This window comes from Sorghum bicolor, chromosome 7 (genome assembly GCF_000003195.3).
Source record: "Sorghum bicolor cultivar BTx623 chromosome 7, Sorghum_bicolor_NCBIv3, whole genome shotgun sequence".
NCBI classification, from domain to species: Eukaryota; Viridiplantae; Streptophyta; class Magnoliopsida; order Poales; family Poaceae; genus Sorghum; species Sorghum bicolor.
Genome location: NC_012876.2, coordinates 7,248,824 through 7,274,856, shown reverse-complemented (window position 1 = coordinate 7,274,856; position 26,033 = coordinate 7,248,824). Strand labels below are relative to the sequence as shown.

The following is a 26,033-nucleotide window of genomic DNA, read 5'->3' as shown; positions in this document are numbered from 1 at the left end:
GACAGTGACCCACCTCTTAGTCCAAAAGAAGAACCACAAATGCCGGAAGCGTGATCCTCCTCAACACCAAGGGAATGAAGCCGTTCTGTCCGAAGAAGTTGAAGAATAGTAGCACCTAGTTCCTCCTTATGTCTTAGGGAAGTGAAGTTTACTTCACTTTTGTTCAACCCCCAAAGTAGATGAACCGTATTGTAGTACGCTTATTTCCTCCATTACTATGTTGTAAACCGCCCTCTTATTCAAAATATATATTTGTGCTTGTTGGTTGTGCTAAATAATTGAGTGCTCTATGTTGTTCCCTTACGGGATAGCAAGTCTTAAGACTTGCACCTTTTTAAAATATAACGCCTTAACAAAAAAACAACATCACTCAATAGATCTAACCCTTATCTAATGCTTTCTCATCTTAACCAACAGATGCCTCCCAAACCAGCTACCCGCTCTCAACCAAGTGGTCGTGCAGCTAGTAGACAAAGCCAAAATCCAAATGGAAGTCAAGCCAATGCAAATGTGGATGGTATTCATGAAGATGAAGTGAGTCAGACTAGGAACCATAATGAAGGAGATGACATGCCCCCTCCTCCAGTAATTGACTTGGCACAAGTCATGGCAACTCAGACTCGCCTTCTGGAGACCTTGGCTCAAGGCATGAACCGCCCTAGGAACAACCGTGGAGCCGGAGTCCAAGACAAGATGACTGAGTTCATGAGGCTTAAGCCACCCACCTTTACTGGATCTGACAACCCCATGGAAGCAGATGATTGGCTTAAGGTGATTGAAAGAAAGTTGGACACAATCCACTGTGATGGAAGGGATAGAGTTCTGCTAGCATCTCATCAGCTGACAGGAATTGCCCTTTCTTGGTGGGAAGCCTATAGTGGAGCTGTGGACAATGCAAACACTATCACATGGGAAGAATTTGTGGATGAATTCCGCCGGTACCACATTCCAGATGGGATCATGAAGCTGAAAGCTGATGAATTTCGCAACTTGAAGCAAGGAAATAAAACCCTGAGTGAATACATCTTCCAATTCACTGAGTTGTCTCGCTATGCCCCAGAATTGGTCAACACTGATGCCAAGAAGCAGACAAAGTTCATAGAAGGATTGACCTGTGAGCTCAGAACCCTCATGACCCCACAAATCTATCCAGACTTCAACACCTTGATGAACAGGACCATTCTGACTGATGTGGCCAAGACTGAAGAAAGGAAGGAAAACAAGCGCAAGTTTCTGGAGCGCAAGGTTCAAGATGGTGCTAGATCCCAGAGGCTGAAAACCTTTAGCCAACCGAGCCAGCGGACTCAATCCCCAATGCAGTTTCGCTCTCCTACTAGTATCTCCAATAACCAAATGCAGACATCATATCAGCCCAAGACAACCTATCAGAATCAAACTTATGGCAAGACTCAACAGAACAGCACTAGTCAAGTCACAAACAATGTCAGAACTTGCTTTAATTGCCATGAGACTGGACACTACATCGCCAACTGTCCCTACAAGAACAACCCACCAGCAGTATCCACTCAGTCCCACACTGTTAATGGACCAAGACCTGCAGTGTCTGGAGTCAACCGTGGTTTCCCTCGCAACAATAGCAACACCAACAATAATAGCCAGATGATGAAGCAACCTCAACAATCCTATGGTAGAGCCCGTGTCAACCATATTCATGCTCAAGATGCTCACACTGCTTCAGGAGTGGTACTTGGTGAGTTCTTAGTCGATTCAGTACTTGCAACAGTATTATTTGATTCTGGAGCATCACATTCATTCATATCATCAAGTTTTGTTGAGAAGCATCAAATACCCACAGTACTACTAAAGTTACCCCTAATAACCCGAACACCTGGGTCTGACATCAAATGTCATCTAGGTTGTTCAAATGTAAGGATCATTCTAAGTGGGGTAGTTTTCTTAGGAGACTTAGTAGTGCTCAAGTCCAAAGGAATAGATGTTATCCTTGGAATGTATTGGTTAACCAGACACAATGGAATTATTAGTTGTGCAACCAAGGAAGTATCATTAGTTAACCATGAAGGGATTAAAGTGAAATGCCAAACCCGAGGGTCTAAAGTTAATCCAATGGTCTTCAACTTGGATGCAAGGACCATAGAGGAAGTACCAATAGTGCAAGAATACCCTGATGTATTCCCTGAGGAACTACCTGGGATGCCACCAGACAGGGATATAGAGTTCAACATTGATCTTATCCCCGGGACTGCCCCCATAGCCAAGAGACCTTACAGAATGGCTCCAGCAGAGTTAGCTAAACTGAAAGAGCAGCTAAGAGAATTGCAGCAGAAAGGCTATATTAGACCTAGTTCTTCACCATGGGGAGCCCCAGTTTTGTTTGTGAAGAAGAAAGATGGAGGTATGAGGATGTGTGTGGATTATAGGTCCCTAAATGAAGTCACCATCAAGAATAAGTATCCCCTGCCAAGGATAGATGATCTTTTTGATCAGCTTAAAGGAGCCAAGTATTTCTCTAAGATTGATTTGAGATCAGGTTATCACCAGCTCAAGATCAAGAATAGTGATGTTCCCAAGACAGCCTTTGTAACCAGATATGGACAATATGAGTTTACAGTGATATCCTTTGGATTAACCAATGCCCCTGCCTATTTCATGAACCTCATGAATAAGGTATTCATGGAAGAGTTAGATAAGTTTGTTGTAGTCTTCATTGATGACATACTTATCTACTCTAAGAGTGCTGAAGAACATGGGCAACACTTGAGAGTAGTGTTGGAAAAGCTAAGAAGACACAAGTTGTATGCTAAATTCAGCAAGTGTGAATTTTGGCTTGAGAAGGTTGCATTTCTAGGCCATATCTTGACAGCTGAAGGAGTTGCAGTTGACCGTGAGAAAGTAGAAGCTGTCTCCCATTGGCAGCAACCCACCAATGTGAGTGAGGTTAGAAGTTTTCTTGGATTAGCTGGATATTATCGAAGGTTTATAGAAGGATTTTCCAAGATAGCCAGACCCATGACAGAGCTTCTTAGGAAGGATAAGAAATTCACTTGGACAGAATCATGTGAGAAGAGTTTCCAAGAGTTGAAGAAGAGACTAACAACAGCACCAGTGTTAACCTTGCCAGACATTCACCAAGATTTCATCATATACTGTGATGCCTCAAGACAAGGTTTAGGATGTGTTCTCATGCAAGGAGGAAAAGTGGTTGCTTATGCATCTCGTCAGCTTAGACCTCATGAGCAAAATTACCCTACCCATGATTTAGAGTTAGCAGCTATAGTGCATGCTCTCAAGATTTGGAGACACTACCTCATTGGAAACAAGTGTGAAATCTACACTGATCACAAGAGTTTGAAGTACATCTTCACACAGTCAGACTTGAACCTAAGGCAAAGAAGATGGTTGGAATTAATCAAGGACTACAACCTTGAGATTTATTACCACCCAGGAAAGGCCAACGTGGTAGCAGATGCCCTAAGCAGAAGGTCATATGGTCAGCAGTTGGTGCCTAAGAACACTCACCTACAAGAAGAGATAGCACAGTTGAACATGCATATAGTACGTCAACCTCAAAATGGCAGTCTGATGGTGCAGCCAACTCTTGTGGAAGAAATCAAACAGATGCAACATAAGGATAAGGATCTGATGAAGATTCGTGAGCAAACTGGAGAAAATAAAGCTCCATACTTTAGAGTGGATAACAAAGGAGTATTGTGGTATAAAAACAGGATTTGTGTGCCCAAGGAGGGAAAGTTTCAAGAATTAATCCTTGATGAAGCCCATAACTCAGCTTATTCTATCCACCCTGGTGCCACCAAGATGTACATGGACCTAAAAGAAAGATATTGGTGGAATGACATGAAAGCTGATGTGGCACGATTTGTTGCACAATGTGATGTTTGCCAAAGGGTTAAAGCGGAGCATCAGAAACCAGCAGGCTTGCTCCAGCCATTGCCTATTCCTGTTTGGAAATGGGATGAGATAGGCATGGATTTTGTGAATGGATTACCCAAAACTCTGAAAGGAAATGATTCAATATGGGTAATAGTGGACCGCCTTACCAAGGTTGCTCACTTCATACCTGTGCGCACCAAATATAGTGGAGACAAGTTAGCCCAGTTATATGTGGATAACATAGTCAAATTGCATGGTGTGCCAAGTAGGATTGTATCTGACCGAGGTACCCAATTTACCTCTAAGTTCTGGAAAAGTTTGCATGAAGCTATGGGAACCAAGCTAGATTTTAGCTCAGCTTATCATCCTCAAACAGATGGCCAGACTGAAAGAGTAAATCAGATTATGGAAGATATGCTAAGAGCATGTGTGCTCACATATGGTAAAGATTGGGAGAAAAGCCTAACTTATGCAGAGTTCTCCTATAATAACAGTTACCAAGCTAGTTTGGGCATGTCACCTTTTGAGTCCCTGTATGGAAGAAAATGTAGAACCCCATTGATGTGGTCAGAAGTTGGAGAACGAACCTTGCTTGGACCAGCCCTTATAAAAGAAGCAGAAGATCGTGTAGCTGAAATCAGAGAAAAATTGAAAGAGGCACAATCACGTCAAAAGAGCTATTCTGATAAAAAGAAGGCGGGAGTTAAGTTTTGCAGTTGGAGATTTTGTGTATGTCAAAGTCTCTCCTATTCGAGGAACTCGAAGGTTCCAAGTCAGAGGCAAGCTAGCACCTCGGTATATTGGACCATATCAAGTATTACAGAGGATTGGTGTTGTAGCCTATCGTATTCGGCTACCTGAATAAATGTCAGATATACACAATGTGTTTCATGTCTCCCAATTGAAGAAATGTCTTAGAGTACCAGAGGAGCAAATATCGCCAGACACAGTTGATTTACAAGACGACCTAAGATATCAAGAAGTGCCGATAAAAATCCTAGATACAGTCACCAAGCAAACTCGAACGACAACAGTCCGAATTTGTCGTGTTCAGTGGAGTAGACACACTGAAGCAGAAGCAACATGGGAAAGAGAAGATGCTCTGAGAAAAGAGTTTCCCCATCTATTTAGGACCCAGCCGAATCTCGAGGACGAGATTCCTTTTAAGTGGGGTAGGTTTGTAACATTCAAAAATTCACATTCGAAAATCACTCGCATTAAAAATTATTTTCAAAATATATTTCAAAAACTATAAAATAATTTGAGCTCTATAGTATCTCCATCCATATTTTTCGCGCACAAATAATAGCAAGTACCAGCAAGCTTACATGCGAGAAAACATAGCAGTGCACCTACACGAATATATATCTCATGCATGCATGCAGGACATGCCACCGACCATTTGCATGCACCTGCATGCAAGGACACGGTGATTAGGCACCGTCCATTTGCATGCAACGTGCATGCAAATGGGACATCGTCCTTCGTATGAAATTAGGCACCGACCATGCGCTACAGTAGCATTTTTAATGGCACGCAGCTGAGCGCTTTGGCCTATAAAAAGCCAGCCTCGGGTGCTCACTCTCACCACCCGAGAAACACGTTCACTCACTCGCTCACTCGCTCTCACTTCGCGTATACCGTATACGGCCATACGCAGAAGCCGAGCTCGACTGTCGTCGCAAGACGAGGTGAGCAGCTCATGAGCATCTCCTTGCTCTTCTCTGTCTTTCTGTAGTATTTTTCTGTATTTTTCCATGTATTTGGCTGTACCGGTTCACTGCCAAGAACTCCACGAATAGAACCATGACATACAGAAGAGTTCTAATGACCCCTGCTAATTTCTCTCTAACCATGCATGTGTGGGCCAAGCATTAACTCCAAATAGTACATGCATGCATGCAACATGCACTACCAGCCAAACAAATGCCCACGTGAAACATCCATTCCTTAATCATCGTTAGCCTTTTTCGCATGATTAAATTCTGGCCATTTCAGAAATGCCACATGCTAACTCTGATTTTAATAATTCTTTTTCCTAAATTCATCTAAAATCATGATCTACCTCCCATATTAATTTCATGATTTTTGGAGCTCATTTGAATTTATATGATTATTTATCTGTGCCTATTGTCTGTGTCGTTCGTCGCGTATTTTAGTTGACGGAGTGAACGAGCCGGAAAACGAGAACGTTGGAGACGAGTACCGCGAGTTTGACGCCGAGGACCCGGACTGTCAGCAGGAGTTTGCCGAGGACGCCGACGGAGGCAAGTCCAACCGATCCCCTTTGATGCATATTGATCCTATTTTTAAACACAACCCGTAGAAGCCGTTTTAAATATTGCATGTACGATATATGTACGAAGTATTTTCGCTGCTTAGTTAAAACCTGTTGAATAGCCATCCTTGAATTGATATTACCCGGTAATTATCTTGTTCGAACCTAGGAACAAAATAATATGCTATGACAGAAATATTATTATTTAGTATGCTTAGGACTTGTTACTCATTCTGGATACTCATCGTTGTATTTTATCAAATATAATGATTTTAAAAGTAAAAGGTGTGAGTGGTAAAAATAAATTGTGGGTATTGTGAAAGGGTTAATGAACAAGTTATATATGTGATTACTATGGAGATGGGGCGGATGGGATCTCTTTTGGGGATATCCGCCTTGTCTCGATTAAGGACTGAGTTGATGATTCATCTTGCCTAACTCATTTATCGTACAACCACTCGCCTTGCATGGGAAAGGCTTAGTCTAAATCCCTCTAGTTAGTATGGCAATCACCTGGAGGCAGGTGTGCAACGCGACACTAAGTGATGTATGTGAAATTGTGGAAATATATGAAAAGAGATTTGTGAATTATTATGGTATCATGAGATGTGGCCTTAGTGTTCCCGTGGTGAGCGCCATTACTTAGCTATGGAGGGTAATGACTTTGATGGATCTGTGCTTGCACGACGGTGTAAGTTATGGTATCCTACTTGTGGGAAAAGTGTACAACCTCTGCAGAGTGTAAATCTATCTGGATAGCCGTGTCCGCGGTCTCGGACGGGTTATGGTTTGGTTTCAACAACTAGATGGGATGGGATGAGTGAAAATATGAGAGTGAGTGTGATTTTAGAAATAAATGGTTGACTGCCATTGTGTTGTGGGAACAAGGGTTCAACAACACTTAAAATTGTGATCAAACCCCCATTTTCAGAAATACTATCATATGTGGAAAAAGAGGTCTTTTACAACAGTATTTGTGAAATGAAACCTTGCATGTGTAAAAAGATAGCTTTATGCAAATAAAACTAAGCCTCATCCTTGATTTATCCATATGCATATATACTGTTATCCCCTTCCGTAGGGTAAGGTTGGATTTGCTGAGTACTTTGTACTCACCCTTGCTTTATTAAACAGAGGAAGATCCGGACTTCGATCCCCAAGTGGCGTTCGAGTAAGGTCGTGTCTGCACCCAACTAAGCCTGTGGCATTGGGACTCGTCAGATGTTCGATGGCGATATCGTTTGTTTCTGGGTCCTTTGGACCTGTGTTGTATTTTGGTGTCTTATTATTATAGCGTGCCTTCCTTGTCCACGCTTTCCAAGACTACTGCGCTGAAACTTATCTGATGTAATAAATGTGTTACTAGCCTCCTGGGACTAGTATTGTATCACATTTGAGCTCCTGGTTTACCAGGGGCGCTTCAGTTACATATGCAATATGAGAGTGAAACAACTTATTGGCGATAAAGGTACCAATAGATGGAACTTAGTGTTGAAACCAACCTTGGATTAAGAGACTTGGTACAAGAAATTTAAAAGACTATGATGTGTAGCATCTAAAAACGATAGGAGAAGTAGTCTCTAGTATCCCCCAATAAATCTCATTTTAAGGGGGGTAGATTTCCCTGTCAGTCCTATGCTTATGAGAACTCCAAGCATAGATGATCTTGGGTTTGGATTGGATGAAGAAATATACTACGGAGATGGAGTGTGAAGAGAAAGTAGTAGTTGTGAATAAATTTCCAGATGATTTTTTTTCGGATAAGTTGCCAGGTATGCTTCTTGACCGGAGACATTGAATTAAATATTATCAAATTACCACCTGATACTGCACCTATAGCTAAAAGGCCTCACGGAATGGGGATAAATGAGTTAGATGTCACACCCAAATTTAAGGATAAATTTGAGTACAATAATCTCATGTGCGCCCCAGGAATAGTCGCGCACACAAGTCGACAAATTACAAATGTATCATCACAAGTGTCTTACAAAACGTTATTACAACACAAATATATCAAAGTCTGCGACAAACGGAAAATAAACTCATAACTAGCTATGGTAAGATAACTCCAACACAGGGACGACCGACTGGGGGATCGCCAACCAAGAAGTCCTCCGGAAATTCCTCGTAATAGCTGTCATCTGTTACCCATCCGGGATTTTTGTCCAAAAGAAATAAAAAGACAAGCGTGAGTACATCTCGTACTCCGCAAGCATAACATAGGAATTTATGAGGCTCAAAAAGGTCAGACACTGGCTACTGCAGTTAGCATTTTAATTGGTCAATGTTTTAATCCTATTTAATCATCAATTATGCTTAAGCTTCCAATTAGCCCAAATGAGTACATGATAATAACACCGTTAACCTTCACGGCTAACACCATCACCATCACGGTTAAACCACATTAATCATCACGATCAATGCGTCAGCGTTTCATTAGTTATTTCCCATAACCATCCACACCCAACTATTCCGTAAGGGTCCAAGGCCGCTCATGTTCGAGAGCACGGCTAGTATACCAATTTGATCAAACTCTGCGCAGAGGTGTGCACTTTTCCCGTAAGTCGTGTTACCCATATGCCCGGGGTTTGCAAGACCCACTAACACTGCCAAGGTGAGCGGGCAGGGAACACTATGAAGCCTTCCATAGGCCACGTCTAACCAGTTAGGGCCGCGAGGTTTCCTCGGCAGGCAGATATAGAGAACCCCCCTTTCTTATGGCACATTTCCATCACGGCTATACACATAGGAACAGAAGCAGTTCTATACCCAAAGTGGCAAGCCCCTCTTGCGCCCTTTCGGGTAACCTCTAACCAGCTAGATGAGATCCTATTACTGAGCTAAAGTTAGAGCCATATAACCATCACGGTTGCACTGTAAGTCCCGGATTGTCGCTTACAGAGAAGTCCTTACGGAGGGTCTAGGTCAACCCGACCGAAGTCAATTGCACCATAGCCCTTTTTCCCAATATTTATCATCATATTTATTAAAGTCAGAGTGATAATAAAGTCTCAATTAATTAGAGCACTAGCAAAGCTACCCACATGCATTCTTCCCAAAGGTGTCATAAGTGTTTAGTCAGGTAGCTAGGATGTCCTTAGGGTTATCAAAATTAGACACATGCAAATGCGTAATTAATTAAGTGAATAGGTGTACAAGGGAAACCCATGTTATACTTGCCTTCGGTGAAGGGGAACTGCTGCTGGTCCTGCTGCTCCTCGAAGTGAAATGGATCACCCACGGACACGTCACCGTCTGCGCTCGATCGGTAGCACACAACAACACGCATCCAGGTTCATTCATACAAGCAAACAATCATTTAATTAGAACAGTACACCAACAGATCAAAAATGAAATAAAATATTTAAAAACAGAACCTACGTTTCGCTACGATCACATAGATACGAAGATCACGAAATTCGGAGCTAAAACGACCAAGTTACGACTTATCGGCGATTTCCTATAGGCAATTAATTAATTAAACCTAACCCTGAAAATAAAAAGTTGCAAACTACAAAAACAGTGGTATTATCATGTAGATAATTTAATTACGAACCTAACGCAATTTGAACGGGTCAATTCGGAGCTATAACGAATATTTTATGGCCAAAACAAGTTCAGTGGCAATTCTGTAATTTCCCGAAAGCGTATTTTGACCTAACCGACGGAAAATACGCTTTCCAAAAAGACAAAGCGTAGTTTACGAATTGCGCTAAGGACTGTGGCTCAAATACTAAATCCCAGGGGGACTCTTTAGCAAAACTGACCCGCGAAGGGGTACGGGGCTCACTGGGCCGTCAGATTAGAGATCTACGGCTCGGATTTAATCTGGAGGGGAGAGAGGGAAGGGCTCGCCGGCCGGCCGGCCGGAGCAAGGCCTCCGCGGCGGCGCCATGGCCGGGAGATCGCCGAAGAAGGAGAAAACGTCCTTTGGTGGACAAAACTTCGATCCAAGAGCACGGGAGGCCAGAGGAGCTCACCGCGAACCCGAAGACGCCAGGAACAAGGACTAGGACGGATCGACTTCGGCTAACCACGCGAAACGGCGGCCAGGATTCTCCTGAGCACACACAGCGGCAGCTAGAGAGAAAACCGAGGTGGGAAAAATAAGAAGAAGAATCTAGGCGACTTCGCGGGACTAAAAAGGAGCTCGGCAAGGGGATTACGGGGAAGAAAACTTGGCCAATCGAATCTTCCACCGCGGCGGCGAACTCGGCGGCGCTCGGTGCTCCCAGGCGAGAAGGTGAGCAGGGAAACGAATGGGGCGCGGGGTGCGGTTCAAGCTCGGCGCGGGCGCTATCCTTTTCAAGCCGAACGCGGGGGAAGAGGGGAAGATCGTGGGCGCGGGCTTCGGCCTTGCGGTTTCCAAACCGAGAGAGAGAGGAAGGAGCGGGGCGTTGGTTTGGGGAAGGAGGAGCTGACAGGCGGGCCCGGCCTGTCAGCGGGGAGAGAGAGGGGAAGGGAGAGGGGGGCGGTTGGGCCGCGGCCCAGGAAGGAGAGGGCGCGCGCGGGGGGTTTTTGGGCCGAGAGGCCGAAATGGAGAGAAAGGGGGAGAAAGAAATTCCTTTTCCTTTTCTTTTTCTCAAACAAATTTTCAATGCATTTCCCAAATGGATTTTTAATCAATTTGATTTTCAAAACACTCATCACATAAAAGAATGCCCCAGCATGAATGCAACATAAAGTTTTCTCTAGGCTTATATTAAATTTTAATTTCTCCAAATTTATTTATTTTCCTACATTGAAAATGCTCACAAAATAAATTCATTTAAATTCATTTCATCTATTTAAAAGAAACAGAATTTTTGGGTGTTACAATTCTACCCCCCTTAAAAATAATCTTGTCCTCGAGATTGAGACGATGCTTACTCAAAGAGATATGGATAAGACTGTCTCAGCTCATCTTCTCTTTCCCAAGTGGCTTCTTCTTCTTTATATCGGTGCCACTGCACTTTGCACATCTTTATAACCCGACTCCGGGTGACTCTTTCTGCTGTTTCTAAGATCTTGATTGGATATTCCTCATAAGTTAGATCTCCTTCAACTGTGAGTTCCTCCAATGGAATTTGTTCCTCAGGCACTCGCAAACATTTCTTCAGTTGTGACACATGGAACATATCGTGAATACCCGACATACTCGCAGGCAACTCTAACTGATAGGCCACTTCTCCACGTCTCCTAAGAATTCTGAACGGTCCAACGTACCTCGGTGCCAATTTTCCCTTCTTATTAAACCTCCTGACACTTCTCATAGGTGACACCTTCAAATACACATAGTCGCCTATCTCGAATGCCAATTCTCTTCTTCTAGTTTCCGCATAACTCTTTTGTCGAGACTGAGCTACTCTCAAGTTGTCCCGTATTTTCCGCACTTTTTCCTCTGCATCTCTAAGAACATCAGGTCCAAATACTTGACTCTCACCAGTCTGATTCCAAAACAGAGGTGTTCTACATTTCCGCCCATACAATGCTTCGAACGGTGCCATATCGAGACTTTTCTGGTAACTATTATTATATGAGAATTCAGCATATGGTAAACTAGTGTCCCAGCTGGTACCATACTGTAACGCACATGCTCTCAACATGTCTTCTAGAATCTGATTTACTCTTTCAGTCTGCCCATCGGTTTGGGGATGATACGCGGAACTAAAGTTCAACTTTGTTCCCAATGATTCATGTACTTTATGCCAAAACTGAGATGTGAACTGTGTACCCCGATCAGACACGATCTTCTTCGGAACTCCGTGCAGACTCACGATTCTATCCATATATAACTTTGCCAGCTTTGCACCATCATAGTTGGTCTTAACGGGCAAAAAGTGAGCAACTTTAGTGAGTCGATCCACTATTACCCAAATTGAATCATACCCACGCTGAGTGCGGGGCAACCCAGTGATGAAATCCATACCTACTTCTTCCCATTTCCATTCAGGCACTTGCATTGGTTGCAAGAACCCTACAGGTCTTTGGTGCTCGGCTTTCACCCTCTGACAAGTATCACATAACGCTACATACTCTGCCACATCTCTCTTTAATCCATACCACCAGTATTTTTCTTTAAGATCTAGATACATCTTGGTGCTTCCGGGGTGAATTGAATATGTAGAGTCATGTGCTTCACGCAGGATTGCATCTCGGATGGATTTCACTTCTGGCACACATATTCTCTTCCCAAACCATAGTGTACCATTTTCATCTAACTTGAAACCCGGTGCTTTTCCAAGCACTACATTCTCTGAAATTTCCTTTAGTTTCTCATCTTCCAACTGACCTTTGCGGATTTCTTGCTCTAAGGTGGGCTCCAACTCCAATTCAACAGTGTTGTTCACTAAACCCAAATTGAGATGCTCTATTTCAGCTAGCAACTCTGTGGGAATGAAGGTCAATTGCAGCCCATTGGCATAGCTCTTTCGGCTAAGTGCATCGGCAACAACGTTTGCCTTCCCGGGATGGTAATGCACTTCTAGGTCATAATCCTTTATTAATTCTAGCTAGCGGCGTTGCCTTAGGTTCAGGTCTGACTGTGTGAAAATATACTTTAGACTTTTGTGATCCGTATAAATATCACACTTGTGTCCAATTAGATAATGCCTCCAAATCTTTAGAGCGTGAACCACGGCAGCTAGCTCCAAATCATGAGTAGGATAGTTCAGCTCATGTTTTCTCAACTGCCTGGATGCGTACGCCACTACTCTTCCTTCTTGCATAAGCACACATCCAAGGCCTAGGCGAGATGCATCGCAATAAATAGAGAAGGTTTTACTCAGATCTGGTAAGATCAACACTGGGGCTGTGGTCAACCTTTTCTTTAGCTCCTCAAAATTTTCTTGGCACTTATCTGACCAAATAAATTTGGCACTCTTCTCTAGTAGGGCTGTCATAGGCTTTGCTAACTTGGAGAATCCTTTAATAAATCTCCTATAATAACCAGCTAGTCCCAGAAAGCTACGGATCTCACTAGTATTAGTTGGAGGCTTCCAATTTAGCACATCCCGCACTTTGCTGGGGTCTACGGCTATTCCACCCTTAGAGACCACATGTCCCAAAAATGAGACCTCATCCAACCAAAACTCGCACTTGCTTTTCTTGGCATACAATTTATTCTCTCTAAGCTTTTGCAAGACCAGCCTCAAGTGTTCAGCATGTTCTTCTTTGGTTTTGGAGAAGATTAATATATCATCAATGAATACTACCACGAACTTATCCAAATACTCCATGAACACCTTGTTCATCATATACATGAAGTATGCAGGTGCATTGGTCAGCCCAAATGACATGACTGTATACTCATACAAGCCATACCTTGTGGTAAAAGCTGTCTTAGGTATGTCAGTTGCACGGATTTTCAACTGGTGATAGCCAGATCGGAGGTCAATTTTGGAGAACACACATGCTCCTTTCAGTTGGTCAAATAAGTCATCTATTCTAGGCAGTGGGTACTTGTTTTTAATAGTGACCTCATTTAATGACCGATAATCCACACACATCCTCCTAGTGCCATCTTTCTTATCAACAAAGATTACGGGTGCACCCCATGGTGAAGAACTAGGACGAATAAACCCTTTTTCTTGCATTTCCTTAAGCTGCTTCTTAAGTTCCTCTAATTCATTTACCCCCATTCTATATGGTCTTTTTGCTATAGGTGCAGTTCCAGGTAAAAGCTCAATAAGAAATTCAATGTCTCGGTCTGGTGGCATACCTGGCAACTCGTCCGGGAACACATCGGGGAACTCGTCCACCACCTGGTCTTCTTGATTACCACCACTCAACTGATTCACTGTAGCAGTCGGCTGAGACTGCACTGTCACATCCACACTTATTCTATCCCCATCTGGTGATGTCACCACCACAGATTTCTCCTGACACTGAATTACTGCCCTATGCTGCTTCATCCAATCCATTCCAAGTATGAGGTCAATTCCCATGGTTCTTAGCACAATAGGTTTCACCTTGAAATCTACCCCCCTTAGAGATATACTAGTGGAGGGGCTCCAGTAATTAGCTGGCATGGTGCCTCCCGGTGAATTTACTAGCATAGAATTTTTCAGTGCACAAAGTGGGATGCTATGCACTCTAACAAAAGCTTGGGAGATAAAAGAATGTGAAGCACCAGAATCAAACAGTACTGTAGCGGGGATGGAGTTGATGTTGAACGTACCCATCATAACCTCAGGTGCTTCCTGAGCTGTGTCAGTGGACACATGGTTCACTTTCCCAGAGAACGGAGGTCGAGCAGGCCTCTGATTGTTGTTCTGATTTTGCTGGGCTGGTGGATTCTGCTTCTTGGGGCACTGGTAGGAATAGTGTCCCACCTCTCCGCAGCGGTAACAGGCATTGGGATTGCCGCTGGGTGCTGCACTCTTGCCAGGAGCATTATTGGGCACTCCTTGGCGTGGTGCCTGATTGCTGACCTGATGCTGGGGGCGTTGCTGATTCTGGTTGCCATACTGCTGCTGGGGACGTTGTTGGTTTTGGTGATTGTGCTGCTGGTAGTACTGGGGACGCTGAGGAAACTGACCACGGTTCCACTGATTCTGTGGTCCTTGACTGCGCTGAGGGAATCCCTACTGAGGGTACGCACGTGGGCGAGTGTTGCTGCCCGACTGCTGCCCCTGGAGCTTTCTCTTCTTTGCATCCATCTCCTTGCGCTTGTTGTCGATGACAATAGCGCGGTTCACCAATTCTTGAAAACAAGGGTAGGTATTGCTCATCAGCTGCAGCTGCAGTCCATCATACAGACCCTTCAGGAATAGACGTTGCTTGTCAGAGTCCCTGGCCACCTCATATGGAGCATATCGTGATAGTTGAGCAAACTTGTCACGATACTCACTGACTGACATTGATCCCTGCTTGAGAGATATGAACTCTTCCGCTTTCAGTTCTATCAGGCCCTCCGGAATATGATGGGACCTGAACCCTTCCGTAAACTCCTTCCAGGTGACTGGCGGAGCGTTGTTGGGGCGTCCATATTGATAGGACTCCCACCACTCCTGTGCAGGTCCTTGCAGCTGGCCTGATGCGTACAACACTTTCTCCAGGTCGCTGCATTGGGCTATGTTCAGCTGCTTCTCGACTGCTTTTAACCAGTCGTCTGCCTCCAGTGGATCAGAGGCATGGGTGAACACCGGAGGACGTCCTTTCAAGAACTCCCCTCGCTTGTCACGTACTTGAACCGGCGGTGGTGCTGCTACTGGTTCATTGTTCATACGGTTCATCATGGCTTGCATCAGATTAGCTTGCATACCCATGAGCTGCTCGATAGTCATCGGCGGCGGTGGTGGTGGTGGATTCTCAGGTACACCACGTCCACGGCCACGACAACGGCCACGGCCACGTCCACGACCAGCGGCTGCACGTTCGGCGTCCATCTGCTTCCAACAAAGATTCACGGCTTTTAGTGATCTTCCAAAAAAAATAATTATTCATCGCTTATAATGAATAAAAACAAGTCTAGCAGTTTTCTGGACAAGTTTCAAACTCAGCAGGTCAGTAATCTGTGCTTATCTCAGAATCTATAGACTCAAAAGGAACATGGTATACATCGTTGGAAAGGTTAGGAAATTCTCTACAAACTTTATTCAGACCACATTTACTGATTCCAAAAGTAACATAATCAAAATTGTGATTCATCAGGTTCTGCTCTGGTTCTCAGTCTGCGCAGGTACAGCAGATTAAAACGGACATATCTCATAGATCCGAACAGATAATGAGGTGATTCCAGTTGGAGATGAAAGATATACCAGTCTAGTTTTCACCATAAAAATTTCGTAATTTTTGACTGAACCGATAATGAGATACTGAATAAAAATCCCAGACCGCTCCAGAAACAGCATGACTGAGACAGATAAAGTAACCCAACCTCGAATTTAAACAACATTTACTTCTAGAATTAAGGTTTAGAAACATGCGGACAGACCCACATGTTTCCACAATCAAACAAAACTCCAAATCATAAATGTTCATCAACACAAACAGCAACTCACTAAAGTTCACATGCCACACATTACCGAAATACTCGTGCTAGCGTCAATCTAGAAAGTACTGGGAAATCTAAGGAGCTCTATCTTGGAGAACGAACTTGCGGGGCTTCTTCTTGTAAATGGGTGGCTGTCCAAGCTGACCACGCAGCTCATCCACCTGACGCTGGAGGTGCTTCTCCGCCTGCTGCGCAACACGCAGCTCCTGTCTCAGTGCCCCATTCATCTCTTGAATGGCACTGACGTGTCTCACAGTCGTATCCAGGGTAGGGTCGCCGGCAGGAGGTGCCAGGACATGCCATGTCTTTCCATCTGGGTCGTTGCGGGGAAGGAACCGGTACCTGTCCTCCTGCATGGCCTCAAAACGGCGGCCATGGTAGTGAAAGTACGCGGCCTAAGCTGCATCCTCCATGCTCTCGTAGGCGGAAGCACGTCTAACCCTGCTCTCGTGGATGGACTCCACCTCGTCCGAGTTGTCGACGTTGTTCCGAGCTGTGATGATCACCTCGGCCTTCCAGTAGGTGTTCTCCAACGGGTGCTTGTGCTCCGAGCAAAGGTAGCGGACGGTGGCGGCAAACTCCGGGTAATAGCTCGCCAACACACCCGTGAGCAGAGTGTGGTAGCGAGCGTCCTCGTCCGCCTCCATGAACTTGTTCCTGGAGGTCCATCCCATCTCCGGAACAACCTGAGGGTACTGAGGCGTCGGTGCTGAACCCGTCGACGCGTGGGGTGCAGGCGAAGGTGGTGCAGGTGCAGGTGGTACTGGTGCGGCAGCCTGCGGAATCGGTACTGCCACTGGTGTAGGAGCTGAAGGTGTAGGCGTAGGGGACCCCGTGTCCATAGGCTCCTCCTCCTCGCCGCCACCAGAGGCGACGACCTCGGGCTCTGGTACGGGTACTGGTGCTGGCACAGGTGCAGGTACTGGAGCTGGTGCTGGTGCAACTGGTGGAGCACGGGCGGCGACGAAGAGGGCGCGATACGCGGCTGCGCTGCGACGAGGCATCTATAAATTTTGTTTTAAGAATTAGAATCAATATGTTTACATAAATAGAACATTGGGTAAGAATATAAACTTTTAATAAAATAACAAGAAAGTAAATTGAGCAGTGAAATAAATAAAGCGAAAATAAGAACCCTCAAATCGACTGTTTCTACCAAGGTTTGCGTCCTACAGTTAGTCTTGCTTTGATACCAATTTGTCACACCCAAATTTAAGGATAAATTTGAGTACAATAATCTCATGTGCGCCCCAGGAATAGTCGCGCACACAAGTCGACAAATTACAAATGTATCATCACAAGTGTCTTACAAAACGTTATTACAACACAAATATATCAAAGTCTGCGACAAACGGAAAATAAACTCATAACTAGCTATGGTAAGATAACTGCAACACAGGGACGACCGACTGGGGGATCGCCAACCTAGAAGTCCTCCGGAAATTCCTCGTAATAGCTGTCATCTGTTACCCATCCGGGATTTTTGTCCAAAAGAAATAAAAAGACAAGCGTGAGTACATCTCGTACTCCGCAAGCATAACATAGGAATTTATGCGGCTCAAAAAGGTCAGACACTGGCTACTGCAGTTAGCATTTTAATTGGTCAATGTTTTAATCCTATTTAATCATCAATTATGCTTAAGCTCCCAATTAGCCCAAATGAGTACATGATAATAACACCGTTAACCTTCACGGCTAACACCATCACCATCACGGTTAAACCACATTAATCATCACGATCAATGCGTCAGCGTTTCATTAGTTATTTCCCGTAACCATCCACACCCAACTATTCCGTAAGGGTCCAAGGCCGCTCATGTCCGAGAGCACGGCTAGTATACCAATTTGATCAAACTCTGCGCAGAGGTGTGCACTTTTCCCGTAAGTCGTGTTACCCATATGCCCGGGGTTTGCAAGACCCACTAACACTGCCAAGGTGAGCGGGCAGGGAACACTATGAAGCCTTCCATAGGCCACGTCTAACCAGTTAGGGCCGCGAGGTTTCCTCGACAGGCAGATATAGAGAACCCCCCTTTCTTATGGCACATTTCCATCACGGCTATACACATAGGAACAGAAGCAGTTCTATACCCAAAGTGGCAAGCCCCTCTTGCGCCCTTTCGGGTAACCTCTAACCAGCTAGATGAGATCCTATTACTGAGCTAAAGTTAGAGCCATATAACCATCACGGTTGCACTGTAAGTCCCGGATTGTCGCTTACAGAGAAGTCCTTACGGAGGGTCTAGGTCAACCCAACCGAAGACAATTGCACCATAGCCCTTTTTCCCAATATTTATCATCATATTTATTAAAGTCAGAGCGATAATAAAGTCTCAATTAATTAGAGCACTAGCAAAGCTACCCACATGCATTCTTCCCATAGGTGTCATAAGTGTTTAGTCAGGTAGCTAGGATGTCCTTAGGGTTATCAAAATTAGACACATGCAAATGCGTAATTAATTAAGTGAATAGGTGTACAAGGGAAACCCATGTTATACTTGCCTTTGGTGAAGGGGAACTGCTGCTGGTCCTGCTGCTCCTCGAAGTGAAATGGATCACCCACGGACACGTCACCGTCTGCGCTCGATCGGTACCACACAACAACACGCATCCAGGTTCATTCATACAAGCAAACAATCATTTAATTAGAACAGTACACCAACAGATCAAAAATGAAATAAAATATTTAAAAACAGAACCAACGTTTCGCTACGATCACATAGATACGAAGATCACGAAATTCGGAGCTAAAACAACCAAGTTACGACTTATCGGCGATTTCCTATAGGCAATTAATTAATTAAACCTAACCCTGAAAATAAAAAGTTGCAAACTACAAAAACAGTGGTACTATCATGTAGAGAATTTAATTACGAACCTAACACAATTTGAACGGGTCAATTCGGAGCTATAACGAATATTTTATGGCCAAAACAAGTTCAGTGGCAATTCTGTAATTTCCCGAAAGCGTATTTTGACCTAACCGACGGAAAATACGCTTTCCAAAAGACAAAGCGTAGTTTACGAATTGCGCTAAGGACTGCGGCTCAAATACTAAATCCCAGGGGGACTCTTTAGCAAAACTGACCCGCGAAGGGGTACGGGGCTCACTGGGCCGTCAGATTAGAGATCTACGGCTCGGATTTAATCTGGGGGGAGAGAGGGAAGGGCTCGCCGGCCGGCCGGCCGGAGCAAGGCCTCCGCGGCGGCGCCATGGCCGGGAGATCGCCGAAGAAGGAGAAAACGTCCTTAGGTGGACAAAACTTCGATCCAAGAGCACGGGAGGCCAGAGGAGCTCACCGCGAACCCGAAGACGCCGGGAACAAGGACTAGGACGGATCGACTTCGGCTGACCACGCGAAACGGCGGCGAGGATTCTCCTGAGCACACACAGCGGCAGTTAGAGAGAAAACCGAGGCGGGAAAAATAAGAAGAAGAATCTAGGCGACTTCGCGGGACTAAAAAGGAGCTCGGCAAGGGGATTACGGGGAAGAAAACTTGGCCAATCGAATCTTCCACCGCGGCGGCGAACTCGGCGGCGCTCGGTGCTCCCAGGCGAGAAGGTGAGCAGGGAAACGAATGGGGCGCGGGGTGCGGTTCAAGCTCGGCGCGGGCGCTATCCTTTTCAAGCCGAACGTGGGGGAAGAGGGGAAGATCGTGGGCGCGGGCTTCGGCCTTGCGGTTTCCAAACCGAGAGAGAGAGGAAGGAGCGGGGCGTTGGTTTGGGGAAGGAGGAGCTGACAGGCGGGCCCGGCCTGTCAGCGGGGAGAGAGAGGGGAAGGGAGAGGGGGGCGGCTGGGCCGCGGCCCAGGAAGGAGAGGGAGCGCGCGGGGCGGGTTTTGGGCCGAGAGGCCGAAATGGAGAGAAAGGGGGAGAAAGAAATTCCTTTTCCTTTTCTTTTTCTCAAACAAATTTTCAATGCATTTCCCAAATGGATTTTTAATCAATTTGATTTTCAAAACACTCATCACATAAAAGAATGCCCCAGCATGAATGCAACATAAAGTTTTCTCTAGGCTTATATTAAATTTTAATTTCTCCAAATTTATTTATTTTCCTACATTGAAAATGCTCACAAAATAAATTCATTTAAATTCATTTCATCTATTTAAAAGAAACAGAATTTTTGGGTGTTACATTAGAAGAACTTAAGAGACAAATAAAGAGAGAGTTACCAGGAGTTGGATCATTAGAATGTGCAAAGTACAATGGAATCGGTATTTAGAAGCACAGGCAACTTGGGAGAGAGAAGATGATCTGAGGAAATCATATCCACAATTGTTTGAGTAAGTACTATTCATTCTCGAGGACGAGATTCTTTTAAGGGGGTAGAGTTTGTAACACCCAAAATTTGCTTTCAAATTAATAGATTTAAATTGATTTATTCAAATATTTCTGTGAGCATTTAAATTAGTGAAGAAATAAATTTTATTGAAATTTAAAATTCAACATAGAGTTAGAAACTTGTTTATGCATACATGCTGAAGCATATCTTATTGTTGTGTTGATTGCTTTGGGGTGGATTTTGGTTGCTCTAAAAATTCTATTTGGAAAAGGCTTTGAAAATTAAAATAGAAAAAAAAGAAAGGGGAAAAGACCCCATCCAGCGCCCAGCCCAACTCCCCATCGGCCCAGCCCCCGTTCCTCCCCCGCGACCCAGCTAACCGCCCCGGCCCACTTCTTTCTCCGGCCCAGCAGCGCGCCCCGCCCCTTTCTCCCTTTCTTTCTCTCGCTGCCATCTGGAGCCCACACGTCGGCGACTTACCTTTCTTCTTCCTCAGGTCGTGGCCGAGACGGTCTCTCCTTCTCTCACCGAGATGGAAACCCATCCTGTAAATCCGGGATTTGCTGCTGGGATTCCCAAATCAAGCCCTATAAAGTTTTGTGGTCTCCCCGCGCACTCCACTTTCCATCCACAACATTGGGGAATCCCTAGATAACTTCTATCGCCGCTGGTTGGATCTCGCCGCAAGCCAAAGATTGCCGCCACCATCGTTCTTCCTCGGTGCTGCCCTAGAGCCGCCTAAATCGTGACGCCGAGCTTCGTATTGCTCCTACAAGGGTTCTGAGCCTCCCCTTTTAATCTCTATCGCGCCCTACAGCTCCCTCATCGATGCCGTACCTTGCAGGAGTGCCCGGTCCGCCATCTCAAGCCGTCGGACGCCTTCAAGCTTTTCCCGAGCCTTGATTTTGGTCTCGGTGAGTTCGCAGCAAGCTTCTACGCCTTTCCATTCTTTTCGTTTGTTGAATCATGCACTGAATCGCGAAAACGACGAACTCCGGCGAGGACTTCTGCCCTCCGGCAATGGCGCCACCGCGCTGGCCACTGTAGCTGGCCGGAGCTCCCTCCCTCTCTCCCCAGATCTGATCTGCACCGTTCCATCGCGATCCTACGGCCGAAAAAGAAGGATACCCCTTCGCCCGGCCGTTTTCTTAAAGAGACCCTCTAGAATCTCGTATTAGAACCCGCAGTCCAAGGCACATTCACGAAAGGCGTATTATGTTTTTGAAAACGTAAAGTCTGTCGGTTGATTCAAAATACATTTTCTGATATTTACAAGTTTGCCACTGATTTTATAATGCTCATAAAATGCTCTTTTTAGCTCCGTTTTTGTCCATTCAAATTTCGTTAGATTCTTATTCACGAGCTCTACACGTTAGAAGTATTAGTTTGCTGTTTTGAAACTTTTTAATTCTGCAGTAGCATTTAGTTAATTATTTCTCTATAGGAAAACTTGGAAAATTCATAACTTCTACGTTTCAATTCGGATTTTCGTGAACATTACGTTTGTGTGATCGTAGCGCTGCGTAGAATATTTTCATAAACTTTTATATTTGTTTTACCACTTTTTGGTGTATTGTTCTAATTATAGCTTGTTTGCTTCGTGTATGATTGTCCATTGGAATGCGCGTTGTTGATTGATGATCGGGTATAGACAGTGAGCGATACGTTGGTGATCGAGGTCAATCTTTTGAAGACCAGCAGCAGGCTCAGGAGAGCTTTGATCAAGGCAAGTATAACTTGGGATCATCCTTGTTACCTATATACCATTAATACAATATTTATCATATGCATGTGTCCACCGTGATGACCTTAGCAGAATCATAGATGATTGTTATCCTGGATTCCTTGTTACCTATTTTGGATATGCATTTGGTAGTTCCTGCTAGTGCTTGAATCTAATCCATGATCATGTAACATGAATGTTTGGATATACAATAAACAATAAAATAAGCTTTCTAGCAACTTGAATATAAAGGGTGGAAAGAACTCTGGCTTTTGCTGGATTGATCTTGACCCTCCATAAGGACTTATCGCTTGGCAAAAGCTAAGACAACTCGTACAACCATGAGGGCTATATGGCTCTGGCTTTAGTCAAGTATGAGTAAGCTTTTCTAGCTTGTTAGAGGTTACCCGAAAGGGCGGAGGGGCTGAACCGTTTTGGGTATAGTGCGAGCCCCTGTCCTTATGTGTATAGGCTGCGCGTCATTGTGCCATTCGGAAGGGGGTATCTATATCTGCACGCAAAGGAAACCTTGCGGCCCTAACTTGTTAGACGAACCTTTGAAAGACTTCATAGTGAACCCTGCCGACTTTCCTTGGAAGTGAGCTAAGAGGCTGATCACCTCGGGCGAAAGGGTAAATCATGACTCATGGGTAAAGATGTACAACCTCTGCAGAGTGTTAAATCTGGTATACTAGCCGTGCCCACGGATACGGGCGGCCCGGAAAACTGACGGAATAGACGGACACTGATGAACATGATTAATAATGATAATGATGGTTTATTATGTTGTTTATATGTATTATTCATAATTCTTGTATACAATTGATCATGTGGTTATGGGATTTAATATGCTACCTTGATATTTGCTATCCAATGATTAAATATGTTATCTACATATAAAAGTTAAATGCAGTCAAACCAGTGTCAGCTATTTGAGCCTCATGAACCCCTGGTTATACTTGTTGAGTACGATATATGCTCACTCTTGCAATTTCCCCCACACTCCAGGAGATGTTAGGCTTGTGATCAACCAGTCAGTTGGATCCTGTGGAGAGAAGTAATACCCGAAGTTTGGAGATTGTCTATCCGCTGTTTGATACTGAAGGTTATCTCTTTTATACTAAGTATGTTATATATTTATGCATTGTCTCTAGATATTACCCATTATTTGTAGCTATATGTGAGATTTGACTTCTAAAACTCACATATGGTGCATATCTGATTTTGTCCTTAAAATCGAGTATTACATTATCTGAAGATCCCAACTGATTATCTGAAGCTCCCAATTGCTTTCTCATGTGTGTGAACTTTTGTGTTGCATTTGTAAAGTGAATTTAACTAGTATTTACATTGTTAGAATTGGATGTGACCACATATGAGTATATGACACTTGACTTCCGTTACTATATGCATCTAGCTAGTGGAACACACTGGTCGTTGGCTCCAAGACCTACTGTGTCGATTAATTTAATCTTAGCCTATGTACCGATTGATAGTTCAGTTTAGCTTAGTAATTTCGACGGCTCCATGCAATATTCATCTCCATATTACCATCCAGAAATATAGTTTATATATGTAACAGCATATCATATACAAAAATATTCAATAAATCATGTCCAATTTACCGAGTGAGTTACAAAAGTGAGGCAGCCGCCACTCCTGAAACTGCTTCACGATTATGCGACCCATGGCAGACATTGCACCGCCCATGCTCCTCAAAAGGAGCAAGCAGATAGCGGCGCAGAACATATCTTATATCCCGGCGTTCAAGCAAGGTGAACACCTTCTCGTGAAGCTCTGAGTCTAACTAGCGGATGACCTTTCCGTCCACATCAGCCATGAAGGCGTATAGATAAATCTTCAGCGGTGACCCCAACAATATGCAGGCGCTACGTGAGTTGTTCCCACTGGACCACGACGTGGGTCCGCGCAAGCGGCACCACTGTCGATCAGCGCTCCGGCCATATGCCTCCTAGTCAGTACCGCAATTTGGGTTAATCAGTGTCCAATGTAACAATATACCTTTGAGTACACTACGGAGGTTTTCAGCATCCATATAAAACTCTTGTGACCTCTAGGGCACTGCTAAGGCGTATTGTATCAAACTGTTTTCTCTACTTTAATATAAGACACGTAAACCTTTTGCGTGATCGAGAAAATTATGTAGGATCCTCACGTACTTCAATTCAAATATTCAAAAAGAACATGGTGGTATATCTTGTAGCAGATACACAAAAACAGTGATTGGTTACATAAACTTCCCATTTATTCTATCATATCAGCTTAGAATGTCGTAATTGAATACACACGGGAGTATGCAAAATACATGTATAAACCTATCTTCGAACAATGAAGTGAGTCTCAATTTACTTAGTTGTGGTTGTTCTCCCAGAATTGAGCTTGGAGCCAATCAATTGTTCCCTTTTGCACCTGGAAAGCTTTGGCCAAGACATCATCTGAGATGGGTGGTTTTGATCCAAAGACCGCGTTGGCAATAGTAATAGCCCCAGGGTTCTGGCTGCTTAGTGCAGCGATCGCGACAGCTGGCTTGTCATGGACTGGGTTGAATTGGAAGTGTATGAGCCCTTGGGGGAACACAAACACGTCACCCTTGTTGAGAACCTTTGTGAATAGCTTGTTACCGTTGTCTGTGTTGGAGGTGACAAATCCAACATAGAGTGTACCCTCAAGCACGGTGAGAATCTCTGTGGCACGTGGGTGGGTGTGTGGCGGATTCTGACCTAATGGTGCGTAGTCAATGCGAGCCAGTGAGATGCCCAGGGTGTTGAGTCCAGGCAACTGCATGACATTGATCAAAGTGACATTGGATCCGACCTTGCTTTTCATAGTATCCCTAGGCTTGTCAAGGTTTGCTGCCTTGAAAAAGTCATCCACGTTCACGGCCATAGGGTCCTTGCAAACAAATCCATTCACCTTCACTGCATATACAAAGACGAAGGAAAATAGGTATATAGAGATCAGAAACATTAGGACACACATAAACATTAATTAGAATGTTTGTTGTGACAAATGATTATTATTCGATCCTCAATTTACTACAAGAATATATAGCATGACTTAAAGTGAGTGCATGCATACCTGGAGAGTGTATGTCGGCTACACAAAAGTCCTGGAGCGGGCTAGGGTCAGAAGCAATGGCCTGAGAAGTGACCAATGCCAGAAAAGAAACAAGGAGAAAGTAGGTGGTGGGAGCCATCTGGATTAGTATTCCACTTGCTTTTATGTTTGTGCTCTTCGAACTCAGCTATAGAGCTTCTTGTTCAATTTGTGTGTCTCTGTTGATGCTTGGGGTATGGGGATGGTGTGTTTATATAGGCTGCCACAGCGGCAAGTGTGGCGACGGGAACGTGCTAATGACTGAAGAAGTCCAAGTTCAACCTACAAAGAAGAAACAGTCTCCGGCTGCTGGAACTTGCAGAGTAAACAACGCAATTATCTTATTGACATATCAACTTTTGCAAACCAACAACCTTGCTTTTAATATTTTCACACGCATGACACTAAAAAATCCATTGCAATTATCCTTTAAAATTACTTCTAGAATATTAGGAAGTAAACCATAAAATGGGGTTATGCCTAGTAATTAGGATATATATTTATCTAAATTTTAACACAGGCCCATGAGTCCTTTTGGACAACGTGGTTTGTTAATTGTTGATATGGAGAGATAATTTATTTTGTAATGGTGATTATGACATTCCTGGCCACCAGTAATCACGTTAGCTGACGGTGGACTATGATAGTTGTGTAAACAACAATAATGGATCAAATGGTCAATCCGTGCGTTTGTGCTTACATAAGGATAGAAAGAGTCAACTCCGATCCTCATGTTTCCAATGTTTACTTGGTCACCATTTTATACGGAACTAGCATACATGAA

The 26,033-nt window shown here is 44.3% G+C and overlaps 2 protein-coding genes across 2 annotated transcripts; both read right to left on the bottom strand.

The window, feature by feature from the left end:
• Nucleotides 14,713-15,414, bottom strand: LOC110437205. Its single transcript, XM_021465556.1, has one exon. The coding sequence runs from the start codon at nucleotides 15,412-15,414 to the stop codon at nucleotides 14,713-14,715; it is 702 nt and encodes a 233-aa protein (XP_021321231.1).
• LOC110436827 (germin-like protein 12-2) lies at nucleotides 24,381-25,436 on the bottom strand. The gene is made up of 2 exons (XM_021464382.1): nucleotides 25,232-25,436; nucleotides 24,381-25,071 (listed from the first exon to the last, which is right to left on the bottom strand). The coding sequence occupies exons 1-2, from the start codon at nucleotides 25,347-25,349 to the stop codon at nucleotides 24,503-24,505; spliced, it is 687 nt and encodes a 228-aa protein (XP_021320057.1). The 5' UTR covers nucleotides 25,350-25,436; the 3' UTR covers nucleotides 24,381-24,502.